General features: G+C 55.4%; 1 protein-coding gene across 2 annotated transcripts in view; it reads right to left on the reverse strand.

Moving 5' to 3' along the window:
• Positions 1-23,513, reverse strand: part of PAX7 (paired box 7) — a 94,181-nt gene that overhangs the window by 37,622 nt on the left and 33,046 nt on the right. For both annotated transcript variants that reach the window (XM_036115521.2, XM_036115520.2), the window contains exons 5-6: positions 6,286-6,485; positions 185-350 (exon numbers count right to left, since the gene is read on the reverse strand). In XM_036115521.2, the coding sequence (XP_035971414.1) occupies positions 185-350; positions 6,286-6,485 (366 nt within the window). The remainder of the gene's footprint in view (positions 1-184; positions 351-6,285; positions 6,486-23,513) is intronic.

Here is a 23,513-nt window from a genome sequence, read left to right on the forward strand (position 1 = left end):
TCATCGGGGAGTCTGCTTCTTCCCCTGACCCTCCCCCTGCTCTCGCTCTTTCTCTCTCTCATATAAATAAATAAAATCTTTAAAAAATAGCCCTTATGATTCCTTCTTGGTTAAGGAAGGGAGGAATGTGGGGGGTGGGGTGAAAGGGTGTGGTTGAGGTACCCGGATAAGCTTGCGCACTCACCTTGGGAGATGGTGGTGGTGGGGTAGGTGGAGTCCGGCAGCTGGTAGGGGGGCAGTGTGGGCATGCCGGTGGGCGGGAAGCCCCCTGGCAGAAGGTGGTTGAACGCTGCAAGCTGGTTGGCTCCTGCCTGCTTACGCCAACGGGCGCGGCGGTTACTGAACCAGACCTGGGGGTGGAGAGCGGAGAGTGGAGAGCCCTCAGCCCGGCTCCAGGTGGAGAGCGGTGACACAGCTAGAACCGGTCCCCGAGCCATCACCCTCTGTCCAGCCAGGATCCTCCTCCGTGGGAGGAGATCCGCACCTTCCTGCAGCTCGGGGCAGCGAGCAGAGCACTTCTGTGGGCATGATCCCATCCTGCCCTCACCACCACCCAGTGAGGGGATTATCACTGTTATCCCCATTTTACAGATGAGCAAACGGAGATGCAGAGACAGTGGGTGACTTGCTCACGTGACAGGGTGAGCTGGAGGCACAGATAGGTCTGGGTGACTCTGGGTGCAGTGTTCTTTCCATTACAGCTGCTCCCGCCCCGATGGATGGACATGTGGGTGACCATCCTTGTTCTAACACACGGTCCCCCCCAGGAAGCCCCATGTCGGGAACCTGCCTGAATGAGACCCACCTGCCAGAGGCAGATGTGAGAACCAGTCCTTTGTTCGGAGCCAGAGGCTTGGCTTTGCTAAACTTTGCTTACCCAGCATGGGCCCCCTTGATCAGGAGAACCCACCTCACACACACATGCACGTTTATTAAGCATCCATGGAAAAATAACAACGCATTTGAGTCTTCCTCTGATGCAAGCCCTGTGCTAGTGCTTCACGTCTGTCCATATGGAGACCCATGAGACATGTCCTCCTATTCTCATTTCACAGAAGGGGAAACTGAGGCTCACACAGGTCAAACAATTTGCCCAAGGCCACCCAGCTAGCTGTAACGAAGCTGAGGTTCAAACTTAAATCAGTCTGACTTTCTAGAACTCACCTGTCTGGATTTGCAATGAGTTCTGGGCCCGAAAAGGAGAATGAGTGTGGGACACAGGGGCTACTTCAGGGGGGCTCCTTTTCCAGCTCTGGGCTTTGCACATGCAGTTCCCCCTAACCCAGACCCTCTTCCCGCAGCCGACTCCTCGACCAGCAGGCTCAGCTGCAATGCCTCCTCCTCTCTGATTCCCTCATCACTGGATCTAAGGCAAGTTCAGGCAGGTCCTGCCTCCTCACCAGAGGCCTCCAGCTTCCTCGTGGGCTCCCCCGCCCCCTGCCCATGCGGTGGGATGGGTGACCGCTCCTGGCACAGGATCACTTAAGACCCCCCCAACCTGTAGACCAAGTCTGCAGACATGGGGGAGGGCAGTCTCAGCTGGATGGAGGGAAGGGGGGGTGTTTATGTGTCCCTGGTGTCTTCTTTTGTTTTCTGGATCCTTCTGGAGGAGAGAAGCTATGTTTAGCTTTCCGAGCCAGATGAACAGAATAGCTGCCCCTGACGTGTTTAGGACGTACGGAGAAAGGGGATGAGGCAGTCAGATCAGGAGTGAAAATGGGCTCTGAATCAAAATTAAGGTCCCAGCTTCTCTCCACTCCCCAGGGCACTGAGGGTCTCCCCAAGGGCGTCCTGGTGGGATGGATGCCACCCGTCGGACCGAGGGGCTTTTGAACTGGCGAGGAGCGGGCAGTGTCTCCTCTATCCCTGCCTCTGGGAGAGGGTGGGGGGCTCATGTTTGTTTCCATTCCGTGTTTCCCGAAGGGTGGGCCTCCTAGCACCCCACGCTGGAGGGACATCCCAGTGGGCAGCGACACAGACCTTAAAGAGCCCGGAACCGCTTTACTTATCCTCCAGGCCTTCTGGGCGTGTGGAAGACAAGGTCTGGGCTTGGTGCTGATGAGGCCTTAGTCCCTTTTTAACACACAGAGGGGAGCCCCTGCATGTGCTGTTCTCCTGCTGGACCTCCATCATGTTGTTTGGTCTTCCCTGGTGTGTGTTTTCAAAGCCCTTCCTTACGTGACAGTGATGGACGCTTTCATTTTAAAATATATTGATTTTATTTTAGAAGTGAATAACAATATGGGTAATCTGCATACGTGGCAGCAATCTCGAAGCTGGTTAGAGAATGACTTAGGTGTGGGACCCGCTGCTCCCGTGTGGCACGCTGTCGCTGTCCCTTAGCTGGGAGTCACCCTTTCCTCGAATAAAGAACACTAAAGAAAGTTGGAAACGTTCTTCCCCATCCATCCTTCTCCGTCTTTTCCTTCTCGGACTTCCCTCCTTCTCATCTCAAACCTTTGCTGGGACTCTGCTCCGTGCCAAGCGAGATGCTAAGGATAAAGAGCTGAACGGGACAGTCCTAGCCTTCCTTCAAGCTGCCCTCCACCTGGGCACATGACAGACAAGGCAAAGAATGCCTGTTTCCCAGGGCGGTAAGCTCAGGGGACATACACGTGCTGGGAGGAGGTCTGAGGACAGGCTTCCACCTTTACCTCTCAGAATCTGGGAGGACTTCCCAGAGGAGATGACATGCCCTTTGCTATCAATTCTCTCACCTCTTCTTCCTCTATTGTTCTGTTTTCCCAGGGATGTCTCCATCCTAACAGGTACCTCCCTCCTCACAAAGTGTAATGGGATGATTAAGAGCAGGGACTCTGGAGCCCGACAGCCTGGGCTTGGAATCCTGCCTCTAACTCCTACTAAGATGGGCAAATTCCCTTATCCCTCTGTGTCTTTGTTTCTTTGTGCCTAATAATGGCAGCCCCCTCCGGTGGTTCTGAACCTTGAATGAGTTCGCACGGGAAAAGTGCTTAGAACAACATCTGCAACTATCATCCTGCTGGAAAGCCTCTGATGGCTCAGCTGAAAGAGCAAGCTGCCCATTCACAGGTGGGGAATGGAGGCTCCAGCAGGGACAGGGGTACCCCGAGCACCCACCCAGAAGCCCTGATCGAGGCTGCATTCTTCGAGAGCAGAGGCTGAGTTTTAGTATCCATTTTTGATCCTTCCCTCAACACCTTGCACTGGGGGCAGGACGCTGCAGGAAGCAGCTGTTTACTGAGCTGAATAGTCCATCTGGCCCCTCTCTCAATGGAGCACAGAAGAAAAGAACGGGACAGGCAGACTTGGGTTCAAGTCCCAGCACTGCTGCTTAGTAACTGTGTCTTCAGGAAATTTGTGCCCTTAGCTAAAGCTCAGGTTTCTCACCTGGAAAGGGAGAGACTAACCATACCTACCTCCTAGGATTACGGGGAGGGTGATAAAGGTAATGTACGTAGAACACAGCACATCATGCCTGGCACATGAGAAGTGCACCATAAAAATCATCTACCGTTACGGGAAGATTCAGATCCGCTTACCTCCAAGGAAGATGCACAGTTGGTCCCTAGCTATTTAAAAATGAAGATTCTTCCAGAGGAAGTTATTGGTCCCCAGGCATGTGTCCTCCTGCCTGACCCCCTTTCCCACACTTCCTGGTGGCCTGCTGCCAGCTGAGACGGGGGTGTCTCCCCCAGACATCAGGGATGCCAGGTAACACCTGGAGGCTTCAAAAGCCGGGCTGGAGCAGAGCCCGAGGGAGGGAACGCACTTGAGTTACTAGAACCCCGCCTGACACGTGTTCCTGTTTCCTCGTTTCCTGGGATATCAGCTCCATGACAGCAGAGATTTCTGTCTGCTGAGTCCCCAGGGCCCAGAACAGCGTCCCGCACAGAGTAGGTGCTCAATAAGTGAGTGCCGGATGAATGCACCAGGAGGTTCCAGGGTGGCCGGAATTGGAACCACCAAGAACAGGTGCAGTTTAATAAGAATGTACCCCCCTTATGGCGCTACCTAACCTTGAGTGTGTGTGTTTTTTTCACATGTAAGCATGGAACCCTTAGAACACGGAGGGGGTTGCTGTTACTGCCATCTCTGCTTTGCAAATGTGGAAACTAAGGCCGGAGGTGTACGTGCTGGAGCTGGACCTCGCACCTCGGCATTTGGCTCTGAGCCCGCTCCCATCATCTCCCTGGGGCCACTGAGAGGACATGTCTCAGGACTGCAAAATCCCAGAACCACAGACTCTTAGAAACAGAGACCCGAGACCCCAGCACCATAGAATTGGAGCAGTGCTCAGGAGGCTTTGAGCTCCCTACTCTACTATCCACAGCAGGAACGCTTTCACCAGGGCTTCTGATGGACTGGACTTTGTAGTTTGGCTTGAATGCTTCCAGTAATGGGGATCTCATCACCTCACAATGCAGCTCTGATTGTCAATAAGTAAGGATCCTAGAACTTTAAGAGGCTTAGTGATCACTTAGTTCCTTTCCTTTATATATAGATGGGAGACTAAGTCTCAGGAAGGGAAACTGATCTGTTGAAGGTGATCCAGCTGATCAGAGCCAGAGACCAATAGAAACCCAGGCCTGTGGCTCCCAGTCCCCACCCTCTGGGGCCTCTTAGCTCTATCTTTCAAATCTCTTCTCCAGGTCAAATGTTCTATCATTCTTGTCTTGATTTTTGGGGGGTCAGCCTTTGTTCATTCTTTTCGAACTCAACATATACGGACCCCTCCCCTGCTAAGTTCTCAGGCTAGAGTTGGGGAGACTCACTGCCCTGGGGGAGCCCAAAGGATGACAGAGGAGTCAGCATGTGCAAGAGGTCTGCCTGGGCCCCCTCGCTACGGGTTTGCCTAGGCTCTGGCTGCTCCCCCTGTTCCCAGCCCCCCTCCCTCCTTGGACCTTGAGTGACACCTGTTTCTGGGTCCCCTGGGCCAATAAAAGCATTGCCCTGACAGCCAGGAAATTTTACAAGGAGCGGTCAGGCTTCAAGGTGGTGGGAAGCAGCCGTGGCCGCCAGACGTGGGAATGAGAAAGCACCCAGGAATGTGCCCAGGAGAACAGCTGCAGGAGGATCAGAGCAGGGGGAGGGAGGCCTGGAGGCGAGGGCAGGCTCGGGTATCAGCCTGGAGAGGAGGGGAGGGGATGAGATGAGCTGCTTGCTGCCGCCTGCCCCTTCCCCTGGGGGTCTCCCTCCAAGGCAGCCACGGACCCCCTACTCCAGGAGTGGGGGTGGGGAGGGTGGAGGGAGGTACGCTGGCTCCTGGAGCGCTTACATGCCAGCTTGCTTCTAGAACTTTCCCTATTGCTGTCACATCCCAGGCTCTGAGTCAACTTATTCCTGAGTTCCGGGCCCAGCTCAGCCCCAGCTGAGCTCTGTGCCCCTGGGCATGTCGCTTCTCTGAGCCTGTTTCTGTCCCTGCGGCCTGCCCGGAGGTGACCTGCCTGACAAGGGGGTCTGAGGTTCCACCAGGTCATGTGTGAGAAGGCCCGAGCGCTCCGGCGGGAACAAAGTGGGTGTCCAGCAAAGGCTGGTTCCCCTCAGCTGGGAGTCCCCAGTGAGCAGTTTGGGGGGGAGGCCCTCCTACCGACCCACCTCCCTCACTTGTGGAGAAGACAGGCCTGGAAGGGGTTCCCACAGGAGATGCGCAGCACGACCCTCTGCCTTCCTTCTCCACCTGGGGAGAGAGGGCTGTTCCCTCCACCGCTGCTGGCCAGGGGGGCAGGTGAGGGGCCGGCCAAGCCCAGGCTCTGCTCCTTCTCCACACTCCCTGCCCCCAGCCCCCCACTGATGAAGAACCGCACACTCGAGGGCGTGGAGGGAGTGTTCGAGGTCTGCCCACCCTCCCTCTGATGCTTCTAACCCACCAGGAACACGCCTGCGCCCTGTGCTTGCATGCTGCCTGTAACGGGAAACTCTTTACCTGTCTTAAGAAGCTAGGCCTTTCAGGAATTTTCCTCCTCATCACTTCCTCCCCTCATCAGAGATTTGGAGCCGTTTTATGCATCCCGAGCCCTCTCTCCTGGCTCATCCCTGGAGGGATGAGCACAATCCAGGAGGCCTCACTGCACATCCTGGCTGCCCCAGGGCTGTCCACCCCTTGCTCAGTCAGTCAAGCACCACTTGCTGCCCACTTACTCTGCATCAAGTGCCAGTGGCATTCCTGGTCTACACAGTCCCTGGACCACCCGCTGCAGACCCCTCTGGGGGCCCACTAAACCCTGGGACGCTGGCCACCTCCATCTTCTCCATTCCTGCCTCTTCAATATGCCCGCAGGGCAAACACCCAAGGCGCCGCCTCACCTGGACCCGCGCCTCAGTCAGCTTGGTCCTCTGCGCCAGCTCCTCGCGGGTGTAGATGTCCGGGTAGTGAGTCCTCTCAAAGGCCTTCTCCAACTCCTCTAGCTGCTCAGCCGTGAATGTGGTCCGACTACGGCGCTGCTTGCGCTTCAGAGGGAGGTCGGGTTCTGACTCCACGTCCGAGCCCTCGTCCAGCCGGTTCCCTACAGCCGGGCGAGAGGGAAGGAGAGGGTGGGGGCCCAGGGAGACGGTGGGCTGCTTTGTGCCCACCTTCCCACCCACTGCTGCATTGACATACAGACCCCTCCTGAGCACAAGGAGCATGTTTCCCACAGCACTGCTCACCAGAGCGGAGGGTGTGAGGCGACCTCCATGCCCAGCCTTAGGGGGTTGGTTCAATACTTTAGGGCATGACTGGTTTTGTTTTTCAATCCCTTATTGTTGGGCATTTAGGTTAGGTCCACTGACACGGAATGATGTCCCTGACATAGGACTCAGAGTAGTTTCATGATGAAATACATTTGCTAAAATTTTCTAGAACTCTATTCTCCAAAATGAGAGAGTTTTGCCATGTAGGAACTGTATCTCCATACACCTAACTGTAAGAAAAAGGCGAGGTATAAACCAGTGTGCAAAGATCGATCCCACTTTTGGAAAAAGCATGCATGACACATTATGGAACACTATACTCAAAAGATTAACAAACATTAGCCTTCAGGGTGACAGAGCTATTGTTTTTTTTTCTTTACACTTGTTTATAGTTAGTATTTTTTAAATGACCATTTAAACAGCAATGCTATTGAATTTGGGGAAAATATTGCAAAAACTAAAGAAAGGAGGAAGGCCAGAAGAAAGGGAGGGAGGGAGACAGAGAGCACACGTGTGTGCTTAGGGCTGGCAGCCAGGAAGCTGAGACTCCAGACTTTGCTCCACCCCTAAATGCCCAGAACTGTGACCCTAGGAAGGCTACCTTCCTTCCTTGAGCCTCAGTTTCCCTGCTTGTAACATGAAGGGTTTGGACTTGTGACTTCTACACACAGGCCCTTCCTAGGATGTTTCAGGATCTCTGAGTAACCTTCGAGGCTGGAAGAGGAGACCTTACCTGATGACCTTGGCTGTGGCCATGGCCCCTACCTGATAGTCCCCACTAATCCCCACCCTGGAGTCTAGGAGTGGATGAAGGCCATTGCTTCCTGTGCAAAGAGAGCCCAGGAGTCTGGAGCCAGCTTACTTCTCAGCCCTGGATGGAGTTATCAGGCTAAGTCCAGGCCAGGGAGGTTGCAGGAAGGGCTTGATCAAGCTCCTTGGCATCAGAACTGAAGACGCCCTGGGGACTGAACTGGCTTCTCAACCCCACTGATCCTGTGCCTCTTTCCCATCTTGGTCCAGCAGAGGGAATGCTAGCAAGGAATGGCCAAGTCAGGGCTCTGGAGCTGCACCCTCTGCGGCCCCTGGGGGGCTGTGGGGAGCACGGAGGAGAGCCAGGAGAAGAGGAGACCAAGGAAGGGAGAAGGAAAGACGAAGCAGGCTGTCAGAGATTATCTTCCTCCCATTCTTGCCTCCTCTCTCTTTCCTCTTTGCCTTCAATTTCTCTCCCCTTCCCCTCCCATCTCCATCTTCGGAATTCCTGGGAGCACTTCTGTGTTCTGTCATTCATTCGTTCACCAGAGCATCAGTAGAGCACCTCCTAGGTGCTGCCCCTCCCCCCCTCCTTGGGCTGGGTACACTGTGCTCACAGCTTTCAGTCTGAGTCAAGGTGGAAGAGCCTCAGTGATCATGTGATCACACTACAGATGGGAGAAACTGAGTCACAAAGTCTCTCAGGAAGTGTCCACACCGGCACCCCATCCCCACCCCGTTCTCGTTCAACTGTTTTAAATGTCTGCTATACAAATAAGTCTAGGCCTCTTCCACAAGGGACAACCTCCTCCTGCCTCCCCCAAACACCTAATACAGCCTTTTAGATTGTTAGGTGATGGGACAGGCATTCCAGGTCATGGGAAAAGCATGTGCCAAGGCCTGGCATGGCAAAGGGCACGATGTGCAACATTGTCATGGGGCTGGATCCACAGCTCAGACGTCATGCCGTCTTGAGTAATGCCCCTCTGTCCCAGGTCCCCTTCCCTCCACCCTGCTATCTTGGCCACTGGGCGGTCATCCCTGCTTTGTCTTGGCCACTGCCAGGCTGTTCCTGATTATGACGCCACATGACAAGGGAGCCCTCCCTTCATCACTGCCTACACCGTCCCTAAAGGCAGAGACCTGGGGTCCCATCCAACCCCTCATCTCCCCTTTCCCGGCTGCCTGGCTTCCCATCATTGAGAGGAGACCACGCTGACACAGCTGGCCTCCTGGGGCACCTTCCCCAACACATCTGGGGCTCAGAGCCAAAGACAGCTAGTCCCAAGGATTCGATCCTGAAACTCACTGCATAACCCAGAGGGGCACAGGGAGGGGGTCACGTGGGCAGACTGGACATGGAGCACGTTCACTGAACAGAGGATTTGGGGTGGGCCATGAGGGAGCAGCCTCCTGGCCAGCAGCAGCTCCTGGCCCCTGCCCCCACACAGCCGTGAGATGGAAGGCTCCCAAAGAGGGGAGGGACAGGGCTGGTGCAGGTGTGGGGAGAGCCCCCAAGACAGAGGGATATGGGGAGTCCAATACGGAGCAAGGATACAACAGCCCCACCTCCCAACCTTATGGGGGAGAAACAGCCTCCGTCTTAGGAAGCTCCCAATCCGATGGAGGAGGTATCACCCCTACTCTGGGCATTTCCCAGTGCGATGGAGGAAACACGGCTTCCATATGAACTGGGGCCAGGACAGACATAGAACACAAGACAGCTGCAGGACTTCAGAGAGCCTCAGAGTGCCCTGAGAATAGAATGGGTGAGGGACGGGAAGGTGACGGGAGCTGTATGGTTTGTCGAAGCTTAAGAGTGGACAGGAATGAGGTCTGCTCAGGGCCAAGTCCAGCCCAGGCTAGGCTGATGGAAGTGGATAGAAAATCCCCGGGGTGCATCCTTTCCAGCTTCTACCTCAGCCTCTGCCCCTCCTTCCAAGCCTGCCGGTGCTCACAGCCGTTGACTCTGGAAGCTTCAGTGATGCCAGTGAGACCCCACCATGTGTGCGGACGAGCCCGTCACTCCACCAGCTTCCCTGGCCAGCTCTTGGCATCCTTAAGTGACCGAACCAGACTGTCTCACACCTCCCTGCCTTTAACCGTGAGCTTCCTCTGCTTGGAATGCCTCACCCCCTTCCACTGGGCTCCCTCCTGCTCATCCCAGTTCGTGGGGGGCCTCCCCCAGCAAGGCTTCCTGAGCGCGTCCACGCCGGTCTCTGTGCCCCTTCATGGGCTCTCAAAGCTCATCAGGGGACCCCGAACTACCTGTTTCTGGGTCTCTCGGTCCCATCAGACTGGGAGATCCCCGAATGGAGCAGAGACTGTGCCTGGCACACAGCAGGCACTCAATAAAGGCTTCCTAGATGAATAGGGCTTGGCGGAACAATTACAAAGTGCCTTTTGAACTCGGACACACAGCAATAGTCATCACCCAATGCATGTGCACCTCACCCTACAGTTTACAAGCTCTGTCCCTGTTCCACCACAGTCTCTCCCAAAAACCCTGGAGGACAGAGCAGACGTATTAGCCCCATTTTACAGATGATTAGTGGGGTCCTGGGGCAGCGAGGCTGGGAAGAAAACCCAGGACTCAGGACTCACAGCCCAGCGAGAGTCACCTTCGCCACAGAGTATTGCCAGGTGATGGAGAATTCCGTTTCTGAGCTGGGGGGAGGGCATGTGGGGGAGGGGGGCCCAGGTGGCTTGTTCTCCATCCCCACCCCCAAACTTTCCCTGCTCTCCCTCTGGCCAGAGGAAGACTCTTGAAATGAAGTGTCTCAAAAGGCAGGATCCCTGGCCTCCTAGATCTGAGGAAGCCAGCCGTGGCCTTGAGGTTTGGGGTCCTTCTCTCAGTGCACCCCTGCACACCCACCCAGCGACGCCCTCCCCCCCCCCCCCCGCCGCTCCTGCGCTCCCCCTCCCTGCTGCCTCCTAACCAGGTCTTTATTACAGTTTAACATAGGCCCGGCTCGAGCTGCGGCAGAGAAACGAATCACATAATAGTTGATATGCGTTTTAATCAAGTAATTCGGGCAGAGCCGAGAGCTGGCGAGTGTGGGCCTGGCGTCCCTGAATACCAAACAGGCCTGGGCGCAGGTCTCGGAAAATGGAAAAGTCATTTACAGCTCAGCTGGGGGCCCGGCGAGCTGGGGACAGGGCGGGAGCCCCTCCTGGCCCCTCCGCAGAATTGCTCAGCTGTAACCCTGCGGGAGCCCGGCCCCATACAAGCGCTGGGACCCGGGATCCTGGGCTCGGGCGGACAGAGAGGCAGGGCTCGGACCCCACGTGAAAGCTCCCTGGAAGCCAGCCCCTTCTGTCCACCACCTCTGCCCACACTTCTCTTGGGTGCCCATCTCAGCACTGCCACCCCAGTGTCCAGATCGAAGGCCTGGCGCTCAGCCCTAATACCCTCTTCCTCTCTCTTCGTGCCTCCCATGCAGCCAGCCCAGCGCCAAAGCCGGGGGACTCCGAATCCCCGTCGGCTCTGAACACCCCCACCCACAGCTGCTGCACCCCCGGCCCTGCCTCAGTATGCCCTCTCCTCTCTCCCTGGACTCCAGCAACCCTCTCCTGCTCCGGCAACCACAGGCCTTTGCATAGGCTGTGCCCTCTGCCTGGAGCACGCTCCTGGTGCCCTCCTCGGGCTGCAGTTAGCCGCTGTCCAGGCCAAAGTAGAGCGGGCATCCGGGAGCACAGGCTCCAGAGGCAGCCTGCCTGGATGTGAAACATGGATGATATTAGGGAGCCCCCTCTGCCCACCTTCCTTGCTTTGCCTTTTTCCACACATATCACAATCAGATGGGCTAACTCTTCTATTTTATTGCCCACCCCCACCATCGTCCTGGCCATCACTAGAGCTCCATGAAGGTGGGTGGTTTCGTCTTTTTTGTTCACTGGTATATCTCCAGTGTTCGGCAGAGAGTGGATGACCAAGTATCTGTTGAATGAATAAGTAAATAAAAGTGCCCGGGACAACGTGAGCTTCCTTTGATCCTCGATCTTTTTGATCAGCTTGGGATCACTCCTTCAGGAAGCCTTCCGAGGTTGCCACACCCCCCAATCTGGCTCAGAGGCGCCCACCTCTGTGCTCTCATTGTTGGGGCTCAGCAAAACTGTCCATACTTGGTTCACTTCAGTCCTGCTTTCTAGGAGGCCTCCTGGGGGTCGAGAGGCCACAGCGAGGTGGGGGTTTCTGTCAGACTCTACGCCAGCACCTGAGTCAATGGGCCCAACTCCCAACTCTCCCAACAAAACTTTTCTTTCTCCAGAAAGTCCCTATCCATCCCCACCAGGCTGCCTTTTTTAAACTTGAAACTGCAGGTATATAATTTGCATGACAAAATGTGGAGCCCCTGTGGGGTGTTCTCAGATCCTGACTTCTCAGCTAAGAGCCTAGTACTGTTCTCAGGCACTAGAGGGCACTCTTTATACATTCCTGCCAGGAAGGGGGGGGGGCCTCTCTAGGAAGAAGGAAGTAGTACTGTTTGAAATGGTACTGTGTGGTTGCACAGCCAGAATTCAGAGCCACACTGTCTCACGATGGAACCAGAGCTGTCTCTGCACGGAATCGTGAACCAAGCACAAGTCACATGAGGGAGAGAAGAGAGGGTTTGTAGAGGACTGGAATTGTTTGGGTGCAGATATTCAAAACTAAGGTTTCCCTGCTAAAGCAAGAGGTTGAAACTAAAGAGGTCAAGAGGGTCCTTCCAACTTGGTCTCTTTAACCTGTTGGCATCATTCACAGCAAATGTGGAGTTCTGGAAGGGGGGACAGCAGCTGTGCATTAGGGGAGGGGAGAGGGCAGGACATGTTAAGCAGGGGACTTGGGGGCAGGAGAAGGAGGAGCTATAGGAGCTCACTATCCGCTTTAACACTCTTCCTGTGACCTTAAGACAATCTTGCAAATAATCACCAGTTTTTCTTTACTTCTTCTTTGGGCTATTTCAGCCATTTACTCACCGACCTCATGTGAGGACAGGAAGAGCCATGCTTGGTGTTGGGCGGACAGCAGAACTCGGTATGTCAGCGCCTAAAGGAAGCCTGCCAACGGCTCCCACCTTATGGAATGTGGCTCAGGCAGCCAGGGGCAGATGCTGGTGGGCGGCGGGGAGAGAAGACGTGGGGTCAAGATGGACCCGGGCTTGAATTCTGGATCCACCCCCGACAAGCTATAGATGTTGGGCAGCGCTGTTTAACATTTGAGCCTCATCTTCTTCATTTTCATTTCTAAAATGGAACAGTGCCGGGATCTAGCCCCGCCCCCGGCCCCCCGAGCAGCTGTGCCTCCAGACCCAGAGTCTCCTCTCATTCAGAGAGCCTGGCAGGGGGAGCTGGTCCTCCAGGCTCATGCCCTGAGCTGCCGTGTGACCCTGAGCATGTCACTTGCCCTCCTGGTTTCCCCGTTTCCCCACCCATCCCTGGGAATAAGAACCCCGTGTGCCCACTCCCCGCGGCGCCATGTGCCTGCTTCTCAAGAAACACCGAGCGGTGCCTCTGACACAGGGATCGCAGGCTGCTCCCCACACTGACTCGGGAGTTACTCCCCACCTCTGGGTCACAGATTCTTCACCTGTAAAATGAGGAAAGTAATAATAGAGTCGTCATGCACGAAGATTAAATGAATTACTACAAGACCAGGGTTTATAACAGTGCTGGGTATACAGTAAGTGCTCAATATACGCGAGCTATTATTATTATTACTGCTGGGTTTTTTTAAAAGATTTTATTTTTAAGTAGTCCCTGTCCCCGATGTGGGGCTCGAACTCACAACCTCGAGATCAAGAGTCGCATGCTCTACCGACTGAGCCGGCCAGGCGAGAACTTAATCTCCCTCTGCATGCCCCCAGAGGCAAGCACGTTTGCGGGGCACAAAACACAAAGGAATGAGAGCACGTGTGAATGAATGATTGAATGAATGGCGACCCCTTTGTCAGCCCTCCCTTGTTCTCCTATGGCGAGCGCTTGGCACAAACCCCAGCAGGCCCACAGACCGCCCCTGTCCTCTTCCCCCAGGAGAGGCCACCCCAGACGCAGAAGGTGCCCACTGAGGACAGGTGCCCAGGGAAGCCACGCCGCTGGGGCATAAGAGCAGGCACGAAGGGCCCAAGAGGGAGCCTGGCCTTCAGGAAGCGGGGCCTGCGGAGGCCTGGCTCGAGGCCTCAAGGTCAGCGAAGGGGAAACAGCAGCTGGGGCCCCAGAGGCCAGATGAAGCTGCCCCGCATGGTGGTGAGGAAAAGGCAGGCCGGCCACCCGTCGGCGCCCCACAAAGCCACTGTGAAAGGGCCATATGCCTGAGAAGTCAAGCCCGTCCGCCAACCCAGCTCTGCCTGCCACCCCTCGCCCCTGCTCACTGCTGGAACTCCAGGAGGCAGAGGGGGTCAGCCGGTTGCCAAGTCATTGAAGGAGGCAGAGATGGAAAAGGGCTCAGCACTCCTGGCCCCTGCCTCCCTTCGTCCATTGAAGCCACTGCCTCCAGACTTGGCCCTGAGGACGGGCTTCCACCTGGGGCTCGCTGGACCCTCAGACCCTGAAGACGGGGCTCTGAGGTCGCACAAAGCCTCCTACGGCAGGACTGGGCATGAAGGCCTCAGGAGAATAAACCTAGCAGCGGCTGATGTGTTCTGGCCACACCGTGTGCCTTTACTACAGCGAATCACAGCGTCCTGCAGAAGCCCTAAGAGGGACGGGTATGATCAGCCCCGTTTTATAGGCTCAAAGGGGTAAATGAATTCCACGGCAGAGTGACGGTTAAAGCCGGGCAGCTGGCCCTGGAGGCCCACTGGAGCCGGGCATCCAAGGGCCTTGCACGGGCCCAGGAGTGCCTTGCCCCGTGGGCTCCTTCCAGGCCTTCGCTGCAGCCTGGGCTGACGCTCTAACCTACCTCCTAGTTCCCCCTCCTGCACAGCCGCACCTGGAGACCTGGAGTCCACCTAGCCCACGAAGCTCTCCCTGAATCCCCGAGGCATCGGCCGGCCGCCCGTGCCACCCTCCCGGCACTGGGCATCGACTCCTGCTGGAGACTGATGATGAACGTTTAATTCATCTGTTCTGTTTACCAAATACACCCGATCATCCGGCTTGGAAGAGCATTAGCTGAACTTCCGGCGCGTGAGGACGGGGTCTCCCCGCCATCGAACTGAGGACACTCAGGCGTAGAGAGAGGTCATGCCTTCCCAATAAGACTGGGAGTATCTTGAGGGTGGAAACTCTGATTTCTCTATTATAACTGGGTGTTACTCCGCGCTGGGTAACAGCGCTGTGGTTCCTATCATTCTAGAATGTTCTTAATGACAGTCGTTGGTAGGAACGGCAGCCATCGGTTTCACAAAGAAATCACGCCCCTTGTCATTGCAGACACAGTAAGAAGTGACTCAAGCTTCCCCAGAGCCATAGATTCTCTCCCAGGACTCTGTGCTGTGTCATTTCTATCCATCAACTTCCGACTACTCCTACCTCCACCTTTCTTTCAATAGGCCTCCCAGAAAACTCCAACACCCAGCCAATGTCACATTGCATGTCAAGGAATACAGAGGAGTATGTGCCTAATAGGTATTTATTAGGCACCTACTGGGTGCCCCATAGCCTCACACTAAGAAAAGCTCCAGCAATGAATGTCCACCACAGTGGAACCCAGCGGGTATCTCAGAATCCTGCCTTTAGAGAGAGAACCACTTCCTTAAAGGTGGGCAGGGGTGCAGGCCGAGCCTAGAACACACGGGTGAAGGTTGAGCGGGATCACTGGAAAAGCAAGCCAGGCCTCCCCCCCACCCCCCACCCCTCCCGCCACAGGGCATTAATGGAGGCCAGCCTCCCTCCTTAGAAACTAAAAGCTTCACCTGGGAAGGCCACCTCATAGAACAGACTTCCTCTCTGTAGATGAACACCAAAGCCACCAACCGGAGTTACTTCCCCACCTATTGCTGCCTCCAGGAATTCCAGAGTAAAATGCAAATATTCACCGCAGAAGCGCCCTCCACCCTGGCTACCGGCACACAGCGCCCCCCAGATCAGGCAATGGTCACCTTGCCCAGAGGCGGGTCCCCAGGGAGTCTGTGGTGCTGGTTGGAAAGACTAGGGGCTCTGGATTGGAGCCCTGAATTTTGTTCCTGACTTTGCCTCCAACTTGCTGTGTGACCTTTGGCAAGTCTGAACCCCTCTCTGAGCACCATTTCTCCTACCCCTAAAAACCAGAGGTCCTCCTGGATTTTCAGGAACAATCCTGAGAAGGGGGCCTGGGCTATATCTGATTTACTCACTACTTCACACTCCCAGAGTTCAGTACTGCTCCTGGCACAGAATAGAGCTTTCAATAAATGCCTATTGCTGGATAAATAATGATCAATCGATGGGGGTAGGGAGGAGCTCCAGAAGGGACTGGGATTCTACGTTGGTGCAGTGTGGGACAGCCTGAGATTATTTGATTCTTGTGGGGACAGGGAAGGACAGACTTCATGACCCTCCTATTCTGCTTCTCAGTCATCCCCAGGCCCTTCTTCTCTTAGGGGAAGGGGGTAGGGAAGAAGGCTTATCTCTCCCCTCCCCTCTCCATCCCTCTCCTCCCCTCCCTGCCCCTCCCCGGGCCAGTCCTGGGCCCCTTGTGTCTCAGGCTGGGCTGGTCCGGAGGCCTTTCATGGTGCATTCTCTGCCGCCCTTCCCCGCCCTCTCTCCCCAGCAACCCCACCCTGTCATGCTCCCATCAATCTGCCTCAACCCGGCCTCTCCAGCTGGCCTGGCTGGGCTGTTCCCAGGCAGAGCAGGTCCACAGTGGAAGGTGGTGGAAAAATGTGGACAAATTTCTGATTTGCAACACTCTGGGAAAGAGTTTATTGCCATTGTTTGAGGACGAATGTATAAATAAAGCAAGGCGAAGATTGCAGGGGGAGGCCGATGAAAGGCAGAAAACGAGAAATTTTATGGCCATAAGGAGCGTACTCTAATGGTGATTTTTGAGGCACTGGACCATGGTAGTTACTTAGCCAAATGATCGCTGTGAAGCTGGGCAAGGCGGCTTATTTCTTAATTACTGTTACGTATTATGTCAGGCGGATGCCCCAACCCTGGAAAACTTGGTCCTGAAGCAGACACCGGCTCGGAGTCAGGTCCCGGTGCCGGGGTGCTGGCGGGCCGGTGGGAGGGCCATCACCTGCACCCACCGAGAGCAGGGGGCCCCCGGGGCCTGCCGCCCTCTCTCCCTGCCCAGGCTCCTGCCCCCAGGATGGGAATCCACCCACTCCACGCATAGGTGTTGAGCACGTGCAGGCTCCGAGTCAGCCACGGCTGGTGCAGGACAGAATGAAACAGACACCACGTCTGGCTTCCAAAGATACTCGCGGAAAGCAGCTAGGGGCTCATCTGGGACTCCTCACTGTGTGTCTCTGTGCAAGATAACTCAGGACAGGACAGAAGGTGGGAGGAGGCGGGCTGAGTGGCCAGAAGAGGGCTGGTGGGGGGAGGACGGGGTGGCTGTCTCGTGCTGAGTCCCCTGCCTCTGTTTCTTCACCTGTAAAAAGAAAGGGGGCAGGACTAAATCATCCCCCTTTGAGTTGTGATTCCAAGATGCTGTGATTCTCTTGCTCTCACGGTTGGCGAGGTTGGTTTTTCAAAGGTGACCAACACTTGCCCTGTGGAACACTTTGCTCTTCTCTTACTGGTTCACCGCTGACAAGTAACGTAGCAACAGAAGGAAGAAGGGGGCTACGGTTGACTGAGGGCGTCCAGTGTGCCAGGAGCTCAGCGTGCGTTGTGTCCTCTCACGGAATTCCTCCCGGTCATCTTGGTGCTCCTTGGGAAACACTCAGAAAGGTGTGGAGCCTTTCTCAGACGCTAAGTGGTAAAGCCTCCTTTCACCCAAGCCAGGTGAGTCCCCAAAGTCACCAAATACATTTCAAGTAAATCAAGCCCCCTCCCTCGCACCTTCTGGACCAGCATCAGGCCATCAGAAGACCCTGGAGGGCTTGCTGAAACACAGAGTGCTGGGGCCCCGGGGGGGGAGCTTCTGATTAGGTAGATGGAGCCAAGAAGGAGCATCTCCACCAAGTTTGCAGGTGGTGCTGATGCTGTGGTGGGGGCCACACTTTGGAACCACTGTTCTACAGAAATTCAGAGAGAAACAGCAAGAGCAAACACAAAAACCATGCTGCTCTGTGGAAAGGCAGAAGCATACAACTCTTCTTACCTCTTATCAGAATGGAGGGACTAAAACAGAGTGCCAAGCCCTCAGCCCCAGCCCCCCACGGACCCCAAACCTGACAGGTTCTTCACACTGGGATTGGCAGGAAGAAGACTCAGCCCAAGGTGGGCCCAGCCAGGGGGCAAGCTTGGCAGGTGAACTTTCTTCTCTGTGGTCCCTGCTCCTGCCTCTTGCCATGGTGTCTAGGGCATCAGTATCTTTTTTTTTTTTTTTTTTTTAAGATTTTTATTTATTTATTTATTTATTTGAGACGAGAGAGAGAGAACACGAGCAGAGGTAGGGGCAGAGGGAGAGGAGGAGGGAGAAGCAGACTCCCTGCTGAGCAGGAAGCCTGATGCGGGGCTCGATCCCAGGACCCCGAGATCATGATCTGAGCTGAAGGCAGACGCTTAACCGACTGAGCCACCTAGGCGTCCCTGGGTCATCAGATTCTTGACAGACCACAGCCCAGGATGCCTGGAGTCCTCACCAGGACCCAGCCTGTCCCACCCACCCCCAGCCTCTGGACCTACCTCTTTCCACCCATTCTCTCCACCCTGGCTCCCTACCTAGTCCTCTTTCCCTTCCCCCACCAGCCTTCCCTCCGCATTCACCAGTCAGATTCTGTCACTGGTATTAACAAAGGGAAAGAGTTATCACAGTATCAGGAGACTGACCTTTACAAGGCTGATGTCAAGGACCACACCTGACACCTGCTTCCCCCGTGACCCATCTTCCCGTCTCCTAGCTTGAATTATTTGGAGGGGCAATGTTTCTGCTGCAGAAGGATGATGATTTTTTTTAAATCTGTTTTGTTCACCGCTTTATTCCCAATTCCCAGAAGAGGGCTCGGCCCATGGGAAGAGCTCAACACACGCTTGTCCTGTGACTGAATGAATGAATGAGCGAGAGGGTGAATGAATGCGTGGCCTCTTCCTGTGTGCCCAGATCCATGCAATAACTTGGAACATTTCCACAGACGCCTGTGACAGTTTGTTCTTCAAGCCAATGTGACTATTGGTGAGTGGCTTAGGATCATCCTGCACAACTGTCTCATTAGAGATGGATTTATGTAACACCAGACACCTGGCCCCACGCTGAGAGCCCCAGCCAGCCAGCTGAACCCTTCCAAGAGGTCCGGAGGATTGACACTCTATAAACCAACACACAGGTACTCCACTGAATTCACCCTTCTGCATCCAGATGTTTGGTCCACTCAGAGGTGGCCCAAATGCAAATGTGGTGTCTTAATGAAGGCAGGATGATCCCTCAGCCACCCCAGACTGCGAGCTGCAAGCGTCTCCCTGCAAAGAGTCCGACGGCTTTGGAAGTGGGTTGCTGGAGGGAGCCAGTTTTTAAGGGAGTTAAAATCCAATTTGATCCTGCTGCTTACGCCTTTTCTAGTTTGATGTGTTTTTGATAAAAAAAATTTTTTTTTTGATCAATAAAAATAAAATCTGTTACTCGCACCCTGGGGCAATTATTGCTCCGGGCCCAGTTTGCTGAATCTTGATAGAATAAATAATGCTGTTTTTCCAAAATGTGGCCAGCCATAGGTTAGTTACCTTAAACCAGCAGGGAGGGGATGGAATCTGAAAATGTACTAGTTCTCAGAGGGCAAATTCAGGCGTCTAGGAGGTGAGGGATGGGGCTTTCCAGTTCTGAAAGGCAAGTGGTCCTCCCCACAGAGATAAAACAGCGATGCTCTTACCTGGAGCCAGGTACCGTGCCCGGCGTACATAACTGGCATCGCCCCACAACACTGGCGGGCACTGATATCCCAGCAGCTCCAAGGAGAAGACTCCGAGAAGGGCAACGCTTTACCCAAGGTCACGCTGCTGCATGTGGCCATGTCAGGACTGGGGCTCTGGTCCATCAGGACTCTGAGCCCACGTGCAGACCCCCTGCCTTGGAAGGTGGAGAACATTCCCATGCCAATGCTTCTTTTCCCACCCTCCCTGGCACCCTTCCCTTCTCCCCGAGTGCCATACTGAGCTGGCTCCAAATAGCCCTGATCAGGGCAGCTGGAAAGGCCAGCACCCTCTGGCCTGGGGCTGCATATGGTCGGAGGGGATGTGGCATTTGAGAAACGGATGGATATCATGGGAAGGTCTTGTGCCTTGAGGAATCAATGTGGAAGGACACACATCTACCATTAGGCATGGTCCTACTGTGCGCATGCATGTGCGTGCATGTGCTTATAATCAGGGACAATTTGTTTTCTATTACAGATTTCTGAAAAACGACAACAAAATACAATCTTTTAGTAAAAGAGTCTTATGTATCTTGCAAGAGGTCAAGGGAGGGGGACGGCTTGGTGGCCTCACAGCCTATGCCAGACGTGTGGTACCTGGTTAGGGGACCCAGTGACTAGATTCAGAGGGTCAGTGGTGAGAGAGGGGAGATCCTGAGTCAGGGGAATTCTCGAGAGTGCCTGGGGATGAGGAAGGGGTTCGTGTTGGGGGTGTGGAGGCTGGTAACCCCAGTGGCTGAAGGACAGAAATAAGCCAACACTGAGTGCCCAGTGAGTGTCGAGCGCATCCAAAGACATAAAGCAGAGCCGAGATGCAGGATTCGAATCCAAGCCAGCTGAGCTTCCCACGATGCGGGGAGGGGAAATGCCTCCCCAAAGCCCAGTGTTTACCCTCCCAGCCCCCTCGCACGCAGCCACGGGGGCCCCCCAGCCCAACCTCTAGCTCCTATTGCTCTCAGGCTCGGCCGCCTGCCTGCTAATTAGATTCCCCTGGAAATAAGAGTGCATTGTACAGTCCCGCTAAAGGCAAACTGATTTCACAATTTCTTTTCTTTCCTCCTCTTAATAACTCGCAATGTCTCAAGGAGGTTTTACTTACAGCCTGCACACTGGAAAATTATTCTGTCTCTCATGCACTCATTTTTCTCTTAAGGAAAATTGAAAACTGGATTTCTCCTCCATCACCGGCCCCCTCTCTTTGCCTATCTTGTGCCCAGACTATTCTAGTCCCTGGCCCCTCTCTACCTTGCAAGCAAGGCCCCCCGCCCTCCTGCCCCACAGCCTGGAAAGCCTGGCAGCCCCAACTGATCTTGGGAACAGTGAGGCGTCTTTCAAAAGTTTAGAGAGGGGGCCGGAGGGAGGCATGCGGTGTGGGGCGACGTAGTCCGCTTCGCTGCGGGATGCATTTGCCTCCAGAGAACTGGACCGGCTCCAGCACTTTTGAGGTAGGAGCTGGATGAGTGAGGGGCCTTTATTAGTCCCATCGGGTTCCCGTTAAGTGTCAGGGAGTAAATTATAAACAAATGGGTCCCATTTCCATTTCTGAAGGCATCTCCCGCCCTGCCTTCGCCCTCCACATTTAAGGGTACATCCCTTTAAATGGTGCCTGATAGGACGAGGAGCCAGGTGGATGGTGGCACGCAGGTGTGGGCTGTGGTCCGCACAGCCCGCAGCCCCTGCCAGCCGGCTGGCACCCACTTCCCGGGCCCCAGGGCCAGACCAGCGAGTAACGTGTGATGGATGGACAGATGGACAGAGAGACGGACACCCCGGGGGGACTGCGGATCTGGGCTCTAAGTTAGCAGGTTTCATGAATTAGGATTTGAAAGCCCCCCCCCAAGGGGGGAGCAAGAGGATGGAGGAAGGTGCTTGCTGGAGAACGAGGCCTGGGCCAGGGCTGGGCAGCCGGGGCAGCCGGAATGGCCACTGCCGTGAGCTGGAGCCAGGGAGGGATGCGGCAGGTCCCTGGGCCTGGCACTCAGGACGTGTGGGACAGAATGGGACCCTGAGCAGGGCAACCAAGAGCTACCCACTCCACCGCCACCCTCCGCCCACTTCCCCGCTTCTACTGCCCCTGCTCCCACTGTGAGAGTTGGAAGTGGGAGAAAGATCCAGCCACACCCATGCAAACAACTGATCTTACGGCAACTGGGACCACGCGCCAGGCACCAAGGCCCGGGCGCTTATGACCGCATTGAATCCTGACATCAGCATCGCCACTTCAGGGACAAGGGCTCTGGAATGCAGAGAGGCCATCACCAGTGGTCGCCCCAGCTCCCAGGCAGCGCTTCCTACGTGCCGGGCACCGTGAAGGGCTATGCGTGCGTTAGCGGATTTAAATGTTGCAACAACGTCACACTGTTATTCCATTTCCAGATAAGGAAACCAAGGCTCAGAGAGGCAGAGCGTGGGGTCGATCTCAGGTCTGGTGCAGACACTGGCCTCCCTGTTTAGGATGGCTTCTCCCCATGGACTGGGTCTCTAACGTTTGAGACCTCCTTTTTGTGTCAGAGGAGTCCAGACGTTCAAGCTAGAAGCAACCCAAGAGATAATTCAGCCCCATCTCATTGTCTTACAGATGAGAACACGGAGCCCAGAGAGGGCATGTGACTTGCCAGAGGCCACACAGCAGGTCAGCTGAAGAGCTCATACTGCTGTCAGGGGTCAGGCCCCCTCCCTAATCACAGAGACCCACAGACACACTCAGGGTCTGGCCCACAGCAGGCCTCCCCAGATAGGTACGCCCTGACTGTGCCAGTAACTCCATGTTAGCTACGTCCTGGGGCTACTGAGTCAGGACAGGCTCTGGAGCTCTAAAGATGCTCTGGATTCCTGCTGGCCTCCCCTGTCAGGCTGGAAGCAATACCAGGGGGCTGCCACCCCCAGTCTGAGGATGCTCCAGACCTGGGAGGAGGACAAAGGAGAAGGCAGAGTAAGGCCAAGTGCTAGGAAATGAGTCATGTCGGGCCAGGCTTAGGATCCAGAAACCTCATTCCTTTGTTCCTGCTGCGGAACGGCAGGCTGCCAGCAGGAGGGGGCTCTGGAGACCAAGCACTGCGGGTCCGAATCCTGGGTGACCTCGAGCTGGTCACTTAGCCTCTCTGAGTCCTAGCATCTAGGAGGAAGTTGGGTGCTCAGGCAAAGCGTCTGAGGAAGGGGAGGCAAAAGAGAGACTCCTGTCTTTTGGCCCCTGATCCCTCCCAAGGGCCCCAAAGAAAACCAACACAATCGCTTGCCCTCTCCTCGTGGGCCCTGACATGTTGCAGGAAGAAACTTGAGGAAGACGGGCCTGGCCTGGGAAGGGGCTCCACTAAGGCTGAGTCACTGTTGGCCAAAGGTTACCTAAGATGTGTCCAGACAAGAACCAGCCAGGGTCCTCTTGCAGGGCCTCCAGACACACCGGCCTGCCCAAAACCAGGACAAAGGCAACCCTCCTTCTGGGGAAAAGCATGCCAATCCAGGAATCCAGGTCCAGAGGAAAGCTTATGTAAATGTATGCAAAACCCCTGGCTCTGAGCAGCTCCGTGAATGGAAACCATTATTACTTTAACAAGCATTTAATGAGCACCTACTAGGTACCAGGTGCTTTCTCACACACGGTCGGTTGTCCTTCTATCTGCCCTACTGCTCTGTGAGAGGGTGCTGGCGGCCACCACCCCCCCCCCCCGTGTTTGCAGGTGAGGCTGTGGGAGCCGGGAGGGTGCGGCCCAGACATCCCTGTAGCTGTGGCTCCCCCAGCCCTGACTCTGAACAAAGGCTTCTCAACCTGGGCTGCTCACTGGAATCCCGGAAGAATGGTCTGGGGTGCAGCTTGGGCATTGGGAGGCTGAGAGCCACCTCTCTGGGCCCCTGGATTTTGCTCTGGATTTGCCCATCTCCTATTCAGCTCCCGAGGCAGCAAGGCTCAGAAAGAGTATGGGAGGAAGAATCATGGAGATGTCGGACGGAGGGGAGAACTGGGACCTGGGGAGGGGGCATGTGCCCCATTGGCCTTGGCTGGGGGTAGAGAAAAGACTGGACCCTCCCCAAACCCTGGTGCTTCTTGGGCCAGCTCAGGGGCAGGGGTCCCAGACAAAGCTGACAGGTGGGGCAGCCGCTCCTGGGACTGGGCTGGGTGGGAGGTGGGGGGGTGTCCTTGACACCATTCCACTGCTTCTACCACATTCTCGGAGCAAATTCCACTCCCCT

This window comes from Halichoerus grypus, chromosome 5 (genome assembly GCF_964656455.1).
Source record: "Halichoerus grypus chromosome 5, mHalGry1.hap1.1, whole genome shotgun sequence".
NCBI lineage: Eukaryota > Metazoa > Chordata > Mammalia > Carnivora > Phocidae > Halichoerus > Halichoerus grypus.